The 14,182-nt window shown below is 45.0% G+C and overlaps 1 protein-coding gene across 1 annotated transcript in view; it reads right to left on the reverse strand.

The window, feature by feature from the left end:
• Nucleotides 1-12,421, reverse strand: part of ptk7b (protein tyrosine kinase 7b) — a 75,098-nt gene extending 62,677 nt beyond the window's left edge. Inside the window, exon 1 of the mRNA XM_041947327.1 lies at nucleotides 11,833-12,421. Coding sequence (XP_041803261.1) covers nucleotides 11,833-11,953 — 121 coding nt within the window. The 5' untranslated portion in view covers nucleotides 11,954-12,421. The remainder of the gene's footprint in view (nucleotides 1-11,832) is intronic.
• Nucleotides 12,422-14,182: the final 1,761 nt, after the last annotated feature.

Genomic DNA, 14,182 nt, shown 5'->3' on the forward strand with positions numbered 1-14,182 from the left:
GCAGAGTGGATTTCACCAAAGGACAGAGCTTTCTGCAAAGTTTGTCAAAAAGACTGAATACTTATCATCTCAGGAAGTAACTTTACATTGCATTTCTCTGTGCAATTTCATCTTCTCATCTGTTACAGAAAGCATCACAGGCTTTGCATTTTCTCATGCACCAGTGATGAGGGTGAAGCATCACCAGTCATGCGTAACAGTGGGAATCTATAGGAACCTCAATCGATTCTGATCCAGAGGGCTACAACGCCATTATGAGACGATTATCAAGGCATCTTGAAGCATCACAATTGTTATTTCTATACATCATCTATTTTTTCTTACTACTAGCTACTTTTATGATGCAATGCATGTGTCAGCTGGAAGGTTACATTTACCAACATGGTATGGTCGGTGTGCAAAAACAGTCTGTTAACGTAAGCTACTATTAACGGAAACCCGCCCTGCACAGCTAAAAATTCTATGCTCAAAATCGTTTTCCCTGGGAGTCACCGCCTGAGCAGTGGCAGAGAGAAGAAGAAGCAACTGTAAAGCCATCCAGCACTTTTCGAATATTAAGCGTCTCCATTTTCCTCCCAACAGATGAAATGTTTGAAAATAGAGATCAAACCTACCAAAAACTGGACAGAGGAGGTGGCTGCTGGCTGCTGGCTAGTAAAAAAAAAAAAAAAAAAAAAAAAAAATTAGCCAAAAGGGTGAGTGTTACCTGCACAACCTCAAAAAGCGACTGAGTCACGGGTGCACAAGCCACATGCATGTGTACACCACACTAACATGCACGTACACAAAATAGCCTTTCCTGCCAGTCTGCGTTTACATATTTTCAAAATTCCAGAAGCAGTGAAAGCCCCGTGTGTTCATCGGCAAGGGGGGCCCCCATCTGCACCACAGGAAGTCAACAGCCAAACAGCCCCTGGCCTTCTCCTGCCGAGGCTGTTGTCCAGACCCTCAGGGGGACCGCAGCCTTTGCCCTCCATCCTGACCACACACGCACAGAGAGCCGGGACACCCGGCCACATGGTGCAGAGCGAGGAAAGACGGGACCGTGGCCCTCTGCCTGGGTCCTAACCTGGATGAGGACACAAAGCCGCGGTGAAAGCTGAAGGGTGGAACAGGGAGGACACTGCGGTGATCCCCGTCCGCTCTGACGCAACGCCAGGATGAAACAACCAACACAAAACATCTACTTCCTCTGGTGTCTGGCACAGGGGGGGGGGGGCGGGGACCATTGTCAATTGTCAGACACAACACGGGCATTTCTGTCCATCGTCACCTCAGCAGATAAGGACAGGAAACACTGTCCTGTGCCCCCCAATCACCAAGGCTGCTGTTAGCTGTCTGCACCTGCACAGAGCAGCCTATTGTAGTGGTGTGTATTATTTTTGTATTTGCTGGTGTGTTTGTGCTCTGTGGGGATCAGCCAATGTAGGGTTTTTGAGGGCAAACACTGATATTGTTGACTGAGTCTGGTAATGGCTGACACTGATAACAATGACAGGAATGAACTTTTCATTTCAGCCACAGAAGACTGATAAACTAATGCAACACCTGCCGGAATTATTTACACTGGCCACAGTGTAAATGTCGCAGGAATTTGTCCCTGTGCACGTTTTCAGTGCATACTGCAGTATTAGCTGATTGCCAGAAAATGAATCTGCAACTATTTTGATCGTCACATTATCATTTCGGCAATTTTAAGTGAAAATGCCAAATATTCACCAGCGTCTCAATGTTTCTCTTCAATAATACATGATAGTAAACCAGAAATGGGTTTTGGACGAGAGGTGATGACATCACCTTTTCACTACTTTCTGACATGTCGCAGGTGAAACAATTCACAAAATAATCACAAATATAACTGCCAGATTAACAAATAATGGAAATAATCATTAGCCTAATATCGTAGTGACATCAACTGGGCACACTGTAGGCATAAACAACATTTGCGTGATGCATTCAAGTGCTATCGTCTGAAAAAGTTGCCTACTTTATCCACATTTCGTGTTTGCTGGTTGGTGTTTTCCAGCCTTTCATGTAAAAGAAATCCTTAAAAATACAACAATCAAGTTTGCCCCTCAAGACTTTTATTCTTGGCAGAGTGGAAAATCCTTTTAAAACAGCTTTCAGACCATGCAGCACTGAAATTCACCATGGAAACCCAGACTAAGCAATTGTAAAGCTTGTAAAACAAATATACTGTACAAGACACACGATGAGAAGTTTTAATTACACAGAGAAGCCCTGTACTCCACATCAGTCTCCCCAACCAAAGCAACAGAAGGGTGGAAGGATGGAGGGAATAATTCAAGACAAACAGGAAGTGCCTTCCTGTGGCAGATGTTCCTGGACTAACCTGTGACCTCTCGTCATACTGGTGAAAACAACTCACCAAACAGATCAACAGACAGGTTTTCCCCTGACATGATGAATAATGTGTGTCAGCACAGACTTGAAAGAGAAAGATAATTTGTTTGGATGCAAAAACTGCTCCCCCGCAGCAGAATTTAACACAACTGTACATCATTTCAGCTCCCTCCCCATCAGGAGAATCGCTTCCCGAACGCTGAGCAAAGAAGTGCAGTTTTACTGAAACCTCCTCGTGCAACAAATCTACTCAGTCTGCCTCTGCTGTGCCATCCCTCTGTCGGAACTGATTAAAGAAAACACTGAAGTGTGGCTTAACGCAGACTCAGGGGGAGGTTCAGATGGAGGACAGGAGAAAGGAGGACGGGGGGGTTTAAAGGGAGTCAGTAGTTGGCATAGTTTGGGGAACTGGAACGGACAAAGTGAAAAGGAGCAGAGGAAGGTGAAACAGAGTGCGAGTACAGCAGCGACAGAGAGGGAACTGGATGAAGCTGAGGAGGCTGATGAGGTTGTTTAACATAATTAAAACCACAGAAAATAACGATGCTGGCAGTGTAATGGGCTTCCCTCTATGCTGTGGTAATTACTGTCTACTAATACAGAACGCTGCCGGCCACTGTGCTAATGCTGCTGGGGTGGACGGGCTGCAGGAGAGGAGATCTATAATCGTCAAACATGGCTGGGTAACAGACCTTGGGTCAGCAGAGGTTTCACCAGGTGCTTATGCAGCCAGTAAATAAATCTACTGAATGCCTGGTTTCACAGTCAGAGCCTGATCACCGGGCAAGGAAAAACGAACAAAAGACATTCAATTCTGAGGCAATAACAGAGGAAAGATCAAACATAAATCCAGTTATAAGCATTTCACTCTGTTAACAGGAACATAGAAGAAAGAAACTACTTCTCCACTGACAGCAGCCTCAATGAACCAAAATGCAATCGATAACACACCTATTGTGTTTGGACTTCAGCCGGGACCACTGACATGCCTCAGTGTGTACAAACTACCTCGCTAGCTCGACAGTTAGCATATGACCAAATATGACCAAACGTCAAAGACAAAACAAATTACTCCATTTAATATGGTGCCTTTTTGTACACTCTCCCCTCTGCTGCTTTGTGATGATGTGTTTATGCTTTGTTTATAGTTCATGTTAGCATGGCACAAAATGAGCGTGATGAGCTCAGAGAACAACTGCTGCGATCAGACTGTAACAGAAGAGTTTACAAGAAGCTTTTGGCCGAATAAAAAGAGAGACAATCAAGAAAAAAGGTGGAGTGGTAGTCGGCAACCCACAAAGCGTGATACCGAGCCAGAGCGCTGGTTAGAGGCTCACGTAAACAAAGGCAATGACCTGATTGAGAACGAAGCTTTTCCACAAGGCCAAACAAGCAAATGTGATAATTCAGACCAACTACTGATGGCACCGCCGCGGTGAAACCAGCGGACACTGTCAAAGTTTGCCAAAGTGATGTTGGATTAGTCCTTCCAAAATAAAGAAAAATAATCTACTTTGCGCATTATGTCCATAAAAGGGCAAACCAATACAGCCAATTATTTCAACATGAACATGCCAGTTAAGGGATCTAAGTACCTATGCATTACAAAATAAACAAATAGAATGACGTCCTATACTGTGCTGTTGAGCTATTTGTTCATATCAGCTTGACCTACATTAAATTTTCAAGCAGTGAAAGTGACGTTGGTGCTGGTGCACGTGTCCTTAAAGAAGTCATGACCCGGCCAAACATTCGGGTCAGAAACTCTATATGCCTGATTATGGCCCCTGTTTCCCCATGTTTTTGTGTGCAAGTGACTAACGGAGACAAACAAATTGAAATTGGTCCAGTATTGAACGAGAGCAGGTGTGAAGCAGACTGCAGCGTAATCCCTCCGGGCGTTTGGGCACCGTCAATGTACGCCAAAAGGGTTTGGTTTTGACGTTGCCAGGCTCGTATTGTTACAATAAGTGTCTGACAACATTATACAACAAAGATGGACCTTTTATTTAAAGAGTAAGATCCTTTTTGTTTAACCAGAAACAGCTGCTATAGATCACTCTCACCAAAGCCACCAGACTCCTTTCACAGAAACACTAACTTTAGCATCGTTAAAAACACTTCAATCAAACTAACCAGAAACATAAATAAAAGAGTCAAACTCCCTAAAACCATCTTGGTTTGTCTTTTACTGTTCCAACAATCATCACCAACTTTGGTTTGGTTGAAATAAGCTCTTAATTCACCGTATCAGGAGAGGAGCGAGAGAGAGGGCGCTGAGGCTGTGCTGCCTTTTCTCCTTGCTTCTTTACAATTCAATATGTGGATTTTTTACTGTTTGATTATGCCTATTAAATCTAGAATATTCTTTGACAGCCCTGGAGCACATCAAGTATACTGACCACTAAAGAGTGAATCTGACAGTGATGCTCTGTAGGGGCTCTATAACACAAAATGTAGGCAGTCACCAAGGGAGGAATATTGTCCAAACTCAATATGACTGAAGTTAGCCTGTGATGGAGTCAATTTTTATAAACTGGCAGATTTAGCACTAATTAGCTGAAAATGAGGCTGGGGTACAGCGTGACATTGTGGAGTTTTCATGCCATTAGTCCAACAGTCGACAGTAAATTCTTTATTTCTCCACAACAGAAACTTGAGCAATATCTAATCAAATATATACAGCATTACTTACATTTCTATTCGCTCTGAGTGCATGGCTGCATCGCCAATGTCCATTTATTTAACTTCACGTTTTTTCTATTGTACTGGCCTTGTCTGCACTTGCCTTGTTTGAAAGAGCACTGTGCAATAAGACGAGAAATATGTTTTGTTTTTTGAAATGCCGGAAATAATCTAATTTAGCTCTTTTCTTTTTGTGCAATTAACAATAGACTAATCGAAGTAATAGTCAACAGATTAATCTATTTATTCAGGCCTATACCTGATAAATGATGGTGTGGTTTCAGCGAAATGTTTTCAGCTTGCACAGACACACTTGAGTCTGACTGATCAAGATTCACAGTGTGCAGGAGTTCTGAAGAACTGAAGAGATTCGACTGTGCTCCTTCAGTCTGGGAGACTGCCAGTAGTAGAGGTATGGTCCTTCTTGGTTCACATCCAAAATGTATGAGTGTGGACTGAAAAGGAAAGGATTCACACGAGCAGATGAAGCCAAGAGCAGATGAAGTCACCACCTTAAGTCACACACTATGCTGGCTCCATCACACAGAGTGAATCCCAGCTGCACAGGTTTAGTCAGGTACCAGGACCAGGAGGTTAACACTACACAGGCTGCCATGGCGACAGATCAGGCCCTCCCTGTGGCCTTTGAGCTCTGCTGCAACTCACAGCAGAAAGACAAAACACAGCATCATGAGGATCGCAGCCAAACACAACAGAGAACAAGCAAGCTGGATGATACAGTAAGTCAGCACGGATACGAGGACATCAAACTCCTGAAGGTAAATATATTCTCTCCAAATATCAACTGGGCCCTCTGCAGGGTCACTTGTAGGCAGCTGACCCCATTCATTAGAAGATCAAACACAGTTGAAGGCCATCCCCATTAAACACCAGCGGCCTTTTCAGCCTGTTTAAATCTGCTGGTGTGGTGGGGAGGAGCTGAGGACTGATTGAGAGCTGCCTGGTGTCACTCTGCCTGTGGCCCGTTGCTATGATGAGTTCATTCAGCCTCGGGACACAAAGAGTTAATGGCTGCTGGGATTATGCAATGGCATGCCAGACGCCTTTCTCCTCTCCTGCCACCCCCCCCTCCCCTTCAAACAGGCTGAAGCCAAATTAGGCATTCCTGCACGTTTCGATCAGATGAATTTGAATGCTTTGGCACCGACGTGGGAACAAATCAGGGATTTTGTTTCACACTGAAGGCGAGCTTCCCCTCACCAGGGCCTCACACCTGCCCTGCAGGGAGAGAGCAAGGATTTACAACTGTCGGCATGGGTGATATCTGCACAGTGTCAAACCAGTAAAAAACATCTGTATTCATCGTTTTAAACGTGAACATGACACCACAGGTTATCACTAATAGCAAATAAGCGATCCGGCAACAGCAGATCGGACAGGGCTGAAGTCAAAGACGGTCTGCAAATGCCAGAAACTGCATCTCATACGAGAACAATAATGTCACATTACTGAAGGATCACTGCAACTACACAAAGGAAGAACGCCTGACTTAGATTATATCTTAAACTATAACAGGATCACCTGGTTCCTAATAACTAAGACCTGACCAGGGACTAGGGCTGGGAGAAATGACAACATGTACCATGACTACCAGAGATGTTTACTGTGATGCATGAGAACGGAAAGCATCAAACCATCTCATTTGAGAAGTTGGAGCTGGTAACTGTTTGGCATTTATGCTAAAAAAAATGATCATTTGATTATCAAAATAGTTATTAGTTGGCTAATACTTGCAGTTCAACTCATCACTGTATGCTGTTTGAATTAGTAGGTGTTTTAGAAGATCCATTTAAAAAATAATGTTTAGGTTGGGATCATTTGTGTTTTGAAACACTCAGAAAGTGAAGTTCAGGACTTAAGCCGCGGTAAATTACAAAGCTTGCCTAGCATACTATCCCACTGAAGTATGGCAGCAAGTAATTGGAAACACCACTGAACAGAAAAAAACACTTTGAGAGTGCAACACAACAAAGCCAGCGGCAGTGGTGAGCCGAGGTGCAGGCTAACCGCCACTCCAGCCCAGACAAGAGACAGAGCCGTGCAGGCAGGCACCACGTCAATAAACAACAGAGATCCCTCCAGACCGGACTGGCAACCGTGAGGGGCAACAGACCAACTACGGCAGGAAAGAAGCAAAAAGAGACAGAGGTCTACAAGGCTAGACTCCAACCACAACCACAGGGTCGAACAGCGAGCCAGCGAAACCACAAACACACGAGCCAACGCACATGCACTCCATCGCACACACACATACACACAGCAGCCCGAGTGCACGGGTCATTAGGTGCAGTAATCATCGTTTAAGGCGAGGAGCTCGGGCTGCGCTGTCCGTTGTTTATTTGGCTTTATTGATGATGTGGAGCCAACAGGGGCCACAGAGAGCAGTGGTCATTATGAACTGGTCATTTTTCAGTCCGCCCAAAGAACATTAGGGAGATTTGGTCGTCCTGAACAAATCAGCAGGTACGCCCCCTACAAACACACTTTTAATGTCACAGCTTGGAAAATATTAGCATACACAACGTATAGGGTAGTATCATATCTATCTCTCCTTCAGTAATCTCTCTCTCTCGGGATGATGGGATGTTGCTTTGGCAACCATTGATCCATAACTTCAGAATGATTCCAATCAGCACATTTTAGAAAAGCCAACATAAAACTAAAAATAAAATCAAGCTGAAATGAAGCAATTTATTTGAGCCATAAGAAAAATAAGCGTAGTGAGGAATAATGGGCCTTTTCAAATCCCAGTTTATTCAACCTTGCTTCCCTCTGTTGCATTTCTATTGTGCTCCAAAACTACAATTTTGGTCACCAAAGAAAAAGAGGTGTGGGTGAAAACATCCATGTACAGTATCTGCCAAATGAGACATCTTTGCTCGGTCAAAACTCATACTGGAGTGAAATTTGAGTTCTGACATGCATCTTCACTCCAGGCTCCTTTACTCCTGCAAACAATCACTTCACCAGCTTCAACATCTTTAAAGATGGCAGACCTATATCAATTTGAGGTCACGGTCTGGAGGACAGAGAATCGAGGAGACGAGGGCACATCAATTTAGAACCGACAAGGACCCCAAACCAGAGATATTGGGTAGCCATGATTGTGACCTCTGAGAGAGTGCAAGAAGATCCTCCCCTGGGGGAAGAGACCTCTGTAATGGAGTGAGTGTAAACTGCACAGACTGACTGGGGGAAAAAGAGGACTCTCAAGTTCAAAAGGCTTCACCTAAACCTGAATAAACACTCCCTGATAAATGACCCGAAATAAGAGCCATGGAAGACCTTGAGAAATCCTCCCCCAGTCTCGCAACTCGTGCTACCAGTCAAACCGTCTGATGTGCACAAACACACTGGGAACCAGATCTTACCGCTCCAGTCTATTCAGCCGCTCAATGCTTTGTTTCGTTGCTACGCTCAGCTAGCTTTAGCTATCCTTGAAACTGACCTGGAAAATTCTAATAATGACAAACATTTGGCCTCATACACAGTAAACATCTCTAAAGAGTTTCAAATATAACTCGTTCGTTGCTTCTCTACAGAGCTATATGTATCTCGTCTTCCAGAGTACTTCTACATACAGAGGAAGACCAAATGATACTACACCTTCTAATATAAAACGATTCCAATATGACACCAGGAAGCAAGGCTGGGTGATATTGTCAAAATCAATATCACAATATTAAGAAGAATATTTTCCAGAGTGAGTATCTCTCTTGAAGCTAACCCGGTGCACTTGTTGGTGTAGATGAATCACACCAACATATATGTCAACCATTATTGACAAGAAATTGTAGAGCAAGAAAAAGTTAGAACAGCTGAACTTACATAAACCATACTTGAAAAATACTGAAGCCACGTATCATCGCCTTACTGTGCCTAAACATGAGAGGCTTAACAGAGCGGTGTGAAAGATGCAGCGTGTTGCAGGGCTGTTGTAGTGGATTGCATTAGATGTCGGAACTGATTGCACAGATGTTCATACCCAACCCCTGTAGCACTGTGGTGAAATAACAAAGAAAATACCAGAATCAATTGGTGTGGTAAGAAAAAATAAACCAAAAAAACAAGACAACATGGTCTAGACCAAAAATACTGAGAGCGAGATGTTAAGAAAAACTGCTGTCTGATAATACGATAAACCTACATGATGCATGAATATGGTTACGGCGGTTTACTGCATAAACAGCTGTGCACGAAAGATACCAATCTCATGCTGAGCTCTGTATCGTAATCCGCTCAAATGGGTTTAAATAAAATTCCAGCAGTACAATTTCACTTTGATTGATGGCCAACACAGGATGGTAAACCGCTGTATGTGCCTGATTGTAAACAGACAAGTTCCTGTGCACCCAACACATCCCTGTATTTATTTAGGAATCAACTTTTCATCCTGTCTGAATCCGAGTATTCAGAGGATCGGGACCAGTGTGCAGCCAAATAGCCTGCAGGCACAGTTGGGTTAATAAGAGCCAAGAGTATGGGTTTTAAAATAGAGCAGCGGCAGGTGGGTACGTCGACAAAACATCCCACAAAAAAGCCCACACGGGATCTGCTCTGCAGACCCCGAGCTGAAACACCACAAATGCTGCAGATAAGCTTCATGGACAGTCTAAGAAAAGCAGTGGAGCCGTCACTTAGTAAAACACAGGAGAGATTCTGCACAATACTGACTTCCTGTATCCATTATCCTTCTGGGCAAAGCATCATCCAATAGGTGACCGGACAACAAACCCGTTACACAAAGCCAATGGTGGCCAACTGTGGTTTGCACCTGCACCTTGTTTTACAGCAGGTTATGGAAGACGGAGATCAGATACACAAAGTCACGAAGACACGAAGTCTGGACTTGCTGGTGATCTCCTTCAAGAAATTCGTTTGCACACCTCCAAACCAGGAAGAGAATTTTTTTTTTTTTTTGCACAGGCATCCAAATTATTAATGCGCCAGGAGACATGAAATGCAGATCTTCCCCAGCTGCGCCATGAGGGAGGGAGATCAAAGAGGACGGCCTGAGAAGAGGCGAGTGTGCGAGGATGTTACTTAAAAATTACACATCTATCTCAGCTCCTCGGCAAGAAGCCCAGTCATTTTTTCACACGAGCACTTCAGGAATGAGGCTGCCTTGATGAAGCAGAAGAGGGAATGAAAAACACACCACAAGAAGACAGGGGGGGAGGGTGAAAGCGGCGGGCAGGCCGATAGATGCTGCATTAACATTATGGACATTAACTCCATAAGTGGCTTTCATCTACTGTGAGAGCTGCGTCAGGAACACGCTGCTGGTCAGCTACAAACAGAAACCAGACCCACATCCACAAAGGCAGAGAGTGGGAGGGCAAAACAGAGAGATCACTGTAAACTAAATATATAAAAAAGAGAGCTGGGTAAATATTTGAACAGTGCCCAGATGCTGCAGATCAGACAACCCTCCAGAAACATGGCGTGCTTGTCGTGAACACCGTCTCTGGCCTCTGCCGTGCTTTGACGCGTCCAGAAAGCCCTTTTAAAAACAGGACATTTCCAAAGACAGTACCTGCGTTGGCTCTATTCATGAATCTTACAAACACAAACCCGTGGCAGCCTCCGTCTCCCCTGCTGCCTGCACACAGAGGACACATTCATCTCAAAGTGGGCAGCATGAGGAGGACTGGGGGGTGGGGGGGGGGGGGCACACTTCAAGTTAAAGGAATTTTTCAGCCACTCTGACTATCAGGGCTGTGTTGAAGGCGCAGGCAAACACGACCCGTGTGCCGCCTCCGTTTCAGTCTACATGTGGTGATCAGATAAAGCGGACTCAGTTTTGACATGATGAGCGGTGAGTTAATGAGCCCGGGCCTTGGCAGGATGAGAGCATTCCTCGCACGACCCGGGAACGCTCCTTTCGTGGCCTTCTTCTCACTCCGCAGACGAGGTTATGAACTTCGTGGGCTTCGTCAGCGCGGGGAGGGGGCATCACGTTCGTCCCCATCCTCCCAGCTCTTTCCCTTTTGGATGGCAGTCGTGTGAACCCGTGAAAGCACGCCACACTGGTGCTCGGGGAGGCGGTTCAAACATGCAAACAGAGTTATGAAGCTGATGATCAGAGACGGCACATCCAGTGTGTTGTGTGAGGATGGGAGCACGCTCCTGGGAATACATAATGACACGGCAAGGCTGCCTGCACTGAGAGCTGGAAAACCTCCCGTGCCCCTGCTCCAGATGAGAAATTTAATTACTGTGCAACTGGAGTCATGTGCAAACAGACATTTCTTTTAAAGAGAGCATTTTCCCCACTTAACAGCATTTACATTCTGCTCTTGTCTGGCCATTTTTAAGGCAGAAGCTTGGATCTACTTGGAAAAAATTGCAGTTGTTGTTTTTCTCTTCCCCCCAAACTGGGCTCAGTGGGGGAAGGGGGGGGGGGGGGGGGGGGGGGGGGGTACACCCCTTCCTCCACTGACCCCCAAACAAAATGCAGTTCAGACTCTTTCAGTTTTGAGTAAACAGAAAGCGCTCCTCAGCAGCAATGAAGGAGAAAAGCAGCTGTAGCCTTGACTCTCACTCTCAGTGGGAAGTTCTGGCCGCAGTCAGCCCGATGAACCAACTTCAAGGAGCGACAGCAAAACCTCCAAGAGAAGCATGGAGGTCAATGTCGGGGTCCGCATCAATGAGTGTCTCATTCTTTACCCCTTTTTTCGCTTTACAGCGTCTAAATGAGTCGAAATAAGCAGAAGCGGGCGAGTTCTGCGTGTGTGAGACGTACAGGAGCTTGTTACCAACCTTGGAGGCAGATAATACCGACGGCGAACATCGCGTCCACCGCTGCTTTCCTCCTGTTCGTCGCCGCGGGGGCTCTGCCGCCCGCCCTCCGCCGGGTCTCGCTGCCTCCTGGTAGATCCATGAACGTCCTGGTGCTCGGCGGCTCCCCGGTGCTTTTCTCCGGCGGCTGCGGGAGAGCCGTGGGGCGAAAGGGGAGCGGCGAAGACTTCGTGCGTCACCGAGTGCGTACAGGTAAACTAGCTCCGTTACCTGCGCAGGTCCCCCGGGGAAGCCACACGGCCTGCTCACCTGGTTGCTTTGGGAACTAGCAGGAACAAGGCAGAAACATGTGGGGGCGAACGCTTCGGTCTACAGGCCAGCGACACAAGCGACTTCACGAGCTCAGGCTGAGGAGCCCCGCGGAAAGTTTGACGCGAAGTTTAAACTTCCAGGTGGTTTACGGGACGGACGGTTGGTGTGGATTTGTGCCGCGCTGGTTCGTTACAGGCCGGTCCGTGTAGCCGCTGTCTGCCCGCGTCCAGAGTCGCCGACCACCGGGCCAGTTCAGCCTTCCACAAGCCGAGTTTCGCTCCGCCGTGTTTCCAAGTTGGCTTCCTCCCACTCGCCTGTATGATTTTTTTTAACACCAGCGTCGAGTGGGCCGAAACAATTCGCGCGAGTTCCTGTGTGGACTTTCAAAATAAAGGTTGTAACGTGCGATTTCTTCTACGCTACTTTAAATTTGAGACAACACACTTTCTGAGTTTTATTTAGATTTATTTATTTCGGCGGTTATTTAGTTTAATTAATATCTGTCTTTTCTTGCTGTGTCAAGACGGTACTGGAAAAAGCCAAATAATAAAAACTGCATTCTGTTAAACCATATATTAACCTTTAAATTTTTTATATATATATATTTTCACATTATGTACGTGTTTGATATCCTTCAGGCATTTTTTTTTCTTTCCCCACTTGATTTTGGACATTTGTAGGTGACAATGTCTTGACTTTCATAAGTGAATAAGTTGATATTCAGATTTTACTTTTACCTTCAAATCTAATTTAATCAGACATTACAAACACCAACCCCGTCAACAGTTTCACCTATTCAGAGGTTGCTTAGGTACCAAAAAAGTTATTTTATTTTGAAATCAAAACAATAAACATCCTGTATTAGTCTGTGTACCTCTGGTCGCTTGACGTGATTCCCTCTTTCCCTACACAGGAGCTTCCGGTGCCCGTACCCGACCTGGGATAAGGAGAACAACACTGCGACCCCCTGGACTAACCTGAGCACTGTTTCCATCAACTGCTCATACGCACAATTAAGAATAAGAGAAACCATATTAATTGCAAAATTATCTGAATTGGACTTGGAAAAAAAATGCATTGTCATTTCACAGAGACTTAACCTATTTTGTGCCAATACAATCTGTCAAAAATTACTTTATTATCTAAATTAGTTTCACTAAAATGCTTTGTGTATGTATATACATATAGGCTACAGATACGTACATACATACATATATACATAACATCTCCATAATAGTTTGCTATTATAGATTCGTGTATATATTTCTATTGTACATGTATAGACTAATAACCTAATGTTACTAGATAAGACTTTCTTAATCTCACAATGCAGAAATTTACTGGGGGGCGGTGCAAACAGCACTGGAGGGTGCAAATAAGAACAATGCAACTGTGCAAATAGGCAACAACAAAAACAATTAAAAAAAATAAAAATAAGTGTCCTATGTACAATGTGTTTTTACAAAAAAATACTAATATCCCTGATTGCGGCTGATACAGTCATGTTTTTTGAAAATTCATGATGCTGTCATGTCACAGTTAAACCAGCAGGTAATAAATGTGGACAAACCCAGTGTGTCCTGACCACCCGAGAACGACACTCTTGGCACAAGGGGACGGCCCCTGCTGGCTCCACTGGTAGTACCCTGTGTGGTACTGGTGCCGTGTTGCTGGTTCAGCTGTCACCTAGTTGGCTCATAGAAACAGGCCAATCAGCCACGCTTAAACAATTAAAGGTTCAAAGCAGTGTTACCTGATGAAGGGGAGGGGCTCTGTGAATATGTGAGGAGGACACAATGTTGTAAACATGACATACCTAATCCAGCCTGCCACTTGCTTTATTGTCCATGAATTCCTAACCTATGAGGGAAATGCAGCGCCTCAGCAGGAAGTAGGAGCTATAAGGCATGCACTTATTTCATCAGTTTCCAAAGGCATGGTGTCAGCTCTCATGCACTTATGAACTCTGCTCCAAAGGCAGTGGAGAGAAGCAGCCTGACAGCTCTTGATAGATGAAAACCAGACTTGGATCAGTTTATTCAAAGCTCCCAGAGTTCCT

This window comes from Chelmon rostratus, chromosome 11 (assembly GCF_017976325.1).
Source record: "Chelmon rostratus isolate fCheRos1 chromosome 11, fCheRos1.pri, whole genome shotgun sequence".
NCBI classification, from domain to species: Eukaryota; Metazoa; Chordata; class Actinopteri; order Chaetodontiformes; family Chaetodontidae; genus Chelmon; species Chelmon rostratus.